At 50.1% G+C, this 4,974-nt stretch overlaps 1 protein-coding gene across 1 annotated transcript in view; it reads right to left on the bottom strand.

The window, feature by feature from the left end:
* Positions 1-377: 377 nt before the first annotated feature.
* The window catches only part of ACTR3B (actin related protein 3B), a 57,018-nt gene continuing 52,421 nt past the window's right edge, over positions 378-4,974 (bottom strand). The window contains exons 11-13 of the mRNA XM_019655362.1: positions 2,937-3,062; positions 1,912-1,995; positions 378-1,255 (exon numbers count right to left, since the gene is read on the bottom strand). Coding sequence (XP_019510907.1) covers positions 1,160-1,255; positions 1,912-1,995; positions 2,937-3,062 — 306 coding nt within the window. The 3' untranslated portion in view covers positions 378-1,159. The remainder of the gene's footprint in view (positions 1,256-1,911; positions 1,996-2,936; positions 3,063-4,974) is intronic.

Below are 4,974 nucleotides of genomic sequence, written 5' to 3'. Positions count from 1 at the left end.
AGAGGAATACTGTAAATACCAGTTTAAAAACGTCACATTGAGTATCAGATGAAGAACGAAATAAAACTAAATCGCTCAATTTAGCAGATTACCTTTCAGGCCAGCAACTCAGCACTTGTCAGAGTATTTACTGAATAAAGTCATGAACTCTGAATTCCTGGGCAGGGGTGGTGGAAACCGGCCCTGAAACTCTCTCACCGGGTCCTCTATACCCCTGCCCATGACGGCGGGAGGGCAGGCAGTCCTCATCCTTCCAGGCAGTTTCCTTCCACACTCGGTGTTAACCACGAAATCCTCCACCGATGTGAAACCACTCTCAGTACCCTTTAAACGCAGCACAGGCACAAAGGAGAAAACCAGCAGACCAGCAGGCCACACAGGGGATCTTTATAAAGAGTCTAACCGCTTTTATTACAATGGTGCAAGGGAGTATTTCATCCAACACTCACCGACAGCAAACCGGCATCTTCTACAAAACAGTTCCAGAAAGTTCAGACAAGAACATGAAAAGGTACGTTATCTGCAACGCTTCTCATACAGTACTGTTTAGTGTTTCAACTTCATGTCACTCCAATAAAGTGCAGTCATTTTCTGGCACACATGTGGCAACAAAGTTTGTTCTGGTTTACATCGTCTGCCCTACACACGCGTCACAACATGCCTCACAATTAAACACGTCTATCACAGCAGCACTCATGACACCCAGATCTGCTCATGCTCAGGATTAGCTCGCTGTACCAAATACCATCAAATACAAAATGATAGGAAATATAAACATCAATTTGTATTTCAAGTTTATAACACGTTATTTACAAAAATAGGCTGGGAGGAAAAGGGTTTACAGCCCCATATGTTTTCCTGAAGGTGGTCGGGGGGGACCATTTTGCGCCATGTTCTAGGATATTTTCCTAATAATCTTTAAAGTCGCAGTGAAATTCCTTCAGAATTCTATCTGTCAGCTAGAAGCTCAGGTGGAGAGGAGGAAGGGAGGGCAGGTGACGGGCTGGGCACACAGACGGCTTGGACTGAGCTGACCGGCGGTGCCTCATGCACTCGGCGACGCAAGCACGCTGCTCCGGCCAGCTGAGGTCTTCCCTGCGCTCTGAAGGACACCTGCTCGGCAGCTGACACGATGGGAACGGCGGTGTCGAGGCCACCACTAGGACATGACTCCAAAGACGGGGTTGTGGCGGCAGATGCTGGGGCCATACTCCTCGTAGTCCTTCTTGGTGTGACAGACCTGGAAGAACTCCGGCTGGGAGAGGCAATGGTGAGAGGGTGTCAATGCTACAGGAAGGAAAGGATGTTCAACGAGCAACTGCCCCCCCAAACCTCAGCTCTTCCTGCAGACCTTGGTTGGATGACTGGAACTTCTCCCAGGCCTGACTACTAAGTGGGAGTTTATTTCATTTTTAAAAAATGTATCCAGCCGAGTGGGTCAGTTGATTGAGAGCTCGCTCAAGAGTGCAAGCTCTGAGCAACAGGGTTGCTGGTTCGATTCCCAGCCCAAGCTGAACTGCCATCAGGTGGTAGGATGGCTCAGCTAAAAAAATAAAAAATAAATTTATCTGGCCTCTACTTCTGTGCTCACCTTAAATTATCAATTCGTTATCTATTCACACATTTGAGGAGAAACAGCAATTATTACTTGGAAAAGTCCCTGGAACTGATGATTAATTCAAGGCATTTTAGGTTATTATGGGGTTTCACTCACCCGTACTATTTAACCCCTAATCAAAGGATGCTTGAGAATTCGCTGGGCTATTTAAACGATCCTATTTTTTATATCTCACAGAATAAAATGTGTGATCATTTAGAGCCACACACAATTAGAACACATACCTTCATAAGACACTATTTATCCAAACTCAACAGAAATTAAAACACAGGACAAGGACGGGGAGGACTCACGGTCGAGGCCAGCATGGAGCCCCCGAACCACACGGCATAGCGCTGCATGTGGTGTGTGATCACCTGGACCTCCACGGGCTTGGGCTGCAAAGCAAAGGGACGTGTGCTCACTCAGCAGGCAGGCAGCGTCCTCTCAGGACCTTCCTGAGGACAGGACGGCAGCCACTCGGGGCCACAAGGGCCTCTCCCGCCCTGACGTTGAGGTCCCTCTGGGGCTGCATCAGCCTCACCGGCCTCTCAAAGCAAGGTCCACAGCCACTCCTGCTGCCAAACCCCTCCGCCTGCAGCCCCGGCCCCCGCCCTGGGGTGCAGAGAACAAGGCACGCAAGTCAGGGTGGGCCTATGTGTCACAACACTAAAGGCATTTAAAAAACCCAAGCAACTAGCCCTACTGATTTCTTTTTACTAAACAGGTGAGATGGTTTAGCACTGCAGAGATGATCCCCAATAACATTAAGGGTCCCCGAAACACTCTAAGAAATTGCATTTTGCTGACAGTGTGATTCCAGCAGGTGATGACATACACTTGCCCCCATTCACCCGACACCAAAGCCAATCTTGCTCAGACGCCCAAGTGAAATGGGCAGTTAGTGAAGAATTACTACCTGGGAGGAACACAGCGGAAGTCCTGCTATTATAGCATCAGTTATTTTGGTGTAATGAGAACATTCCCGAAGGACACTGAAGATGCTCAGTGTAAACAGAACCCCTCGCCTTGGGATACCGCTCATTACCCTACATGCCTGATCTCTTACAAATCAAAAGACAACTGCTGGCGAACGTGGGTCAATGAGAGCAGAAAACTGTTGTTGCTGCATCAGTAGGCGTATCAGTCTTAACTACACAACTCGGAATGAGTTCAGGCAACAAACCTCTAAATGTAATTTCACAAAAAGTGATTCAAACGTGTCTTATTTCATGTTACCCAGACAATAAAGTCCTTCAGCCTTGTGTCAGGGAGGCAGCCAAGTCGGCTCGGCCGCAGGAACCCCACTTCATTCGCATGCCCCAGTCCCAGCTCCTACCTTTATTCTGCCGCCACTGAGCTCCTCACTGAGTTTTAGTCTGGCATCCACCACCCTTTTCAAATCTCTCTGCAGCCGACGTCCAAAATCCCTGAACATCGTGGAGCCTCCTGAAAGGACGACATTCTAAAAGACACAAGCAGAAGGGTTTCCTCTGGGAACCATCCACAGCGTTCCAGTAACCTATCCACACAAAAGTCCCACGTCCAATCGCTCGTGTGACTAACACATTTCAATCTATATGAAAAGATAAGAATTGAAGCGAAGTTAATGCTATCGAAAGTGTGCACTGTACTTTTTTCCTGTGTCCCAAATTCTTCCTCTCAGTTTTAACCAAGTGAACATAAAGCAGTTCTGCTCCCACATGCTCCCTCTGTAGAAAGTGGAAGCTTTACAAGGACCAAGAGGCCAGAGAAAATTGTATAAATCAACAAACTGACTAGTTATAATAAACATCTCAGGCCAAATTAACACTGGATATTTAGCTATTTTGCCTTAATAATCACTGGGGAAAAGATACGTTTTCCAATTAACAGCTGAACCTTTCAGAAGGGTGATGTTGGGGAGAAGGAGAGTGTATCGAAGTCACCAGGAGAAATGTTTTCAAACGAGACATCCTTGCCGCCCACGGCCCCTCCACCCACCTCAGATTCTGCTAAGCGACCCCAGCAGAAGCCTGTGTGGAAGCGGGACGTAGGAGACGACTGTCATTACATCTCTTATCTGATTTTGATTTAAGATAAAAGTTGTATTCTTTCAGGCTACACAATGTTACTTGGAACGATGAAAGTGAAATGAAGCACATCCTGACTTAACTTTCTTACAGAAACATCATTTGAGAAAACTGTATAGGAGGACAAAGCAGCCCTCCCTCCCGGGAGCCAGAAGCCCTAGTCCACGGCACCCCGACCCCGCTCTTCCTGAGCCCCTCCGTGACTGCGGGACTGTCCGTGTCGCGGCTGCCCCGGGAAGCCCATCTGTCTGAGCAGCACATCCTCGCCGAGCCCCAGGAAGCAGTGGGGGGATGCACCTTCGGGTCCTGGTGGCCCAGGTTGTAGGTGACATGGCGTCAGAAGAGCCATTGCCTGCGTCCTGCATCCTGCCGTCCTCAGGAAAGGCAGCCGCGCTGAGAAGAAAGGGAGCGGCCTCTTTCCCTGCTGACACCTGGTGCCCATTTGGATTCGGGGTCAGATGAGATCAGAGGCCGCGGGGCGGGGCGGGGCCAGAGAAGCCCCCGTGATGCTGTTGTCACCTGGGGAGCTAGGCCGCTTCCACCGCAGGTCTACAGAGAGCACTTCACCTTTGTGCCCTGTCAGCAGACAGCTGATTGGCAGGAACAAGCCCTCCGGGTGCCGGGCTGACGAGAACAGTCAGCGTCTGAAGCTGTCACCGAGCCTCGGCCAGCCGGGGATGAGCCAGGGGAGGCCTCAGCAAGTGGCCACCAAACTGAACTCACATTTGTTATCACCTTCAAAAGTCGCAATCCTACGCTCAAAGCCCCGCATGACCTCTCAGCCTTCTCAGGACACTGCCTGGGGAAACCATCCCCCCACGTGCCCAAGCCCCCCCACTCCCCGTCGCCTCTTCCTGCCCCACTTTCCTCCTTGGCACCTCGCCATGCATCCTGCCCATTTATTATTTTGTATGTCGCCCCCACAGGAGTGTAATCTCCACGGTGAAGGGACTTTTTTCCCCCTATTTTGGACACAGGTGACCCCACAGTGCCCAAACAATGACCAGCACACTGGGGGCTCCCCATAAATACTGTCCAATGAATGAATGAATGGATGGACCCTGAAGCACCGTAATTTTGCCCACTGGGAATTTTGACAGGGAATCCCAAAGCGCTCAGAGACTGGGTGACTTAGGAGCATTTCAGCCAAAAAGCATCTGCTGTACTCGGTCAGCAAATTCTCAGATCAAAACCAGCCAACTAAGGGCTGGCCGAGTGGCGCAATGGTTAAGAACTGGCTTGGGACGCCAGAGAGCCCCGGTTCGGATCCCACATATGAGGGCCAGTGACACTGCCCTCCACAGC

This window comes from Hipposideros armiger, unplaced genomic scaffold (genome assembly GCF_001890085.2).
Source record: "Hipposideros armiger isolate ML-2016 unplaced genomic scaffold, ASM189008v1 scaffold_239, whole genome shotgun sequence".
In the NCBI taxonomy this organism is placed as follows: domain Eukaryota; kingdom Metazoa; phylum Chordata; class Mammalia; order Chiroptera; family Hipposideridae; genus Hipposideros; species Hipposideros armiger.
This window is presented reverse-complemented; position numbering and strand designations above follow the sequence as displayed.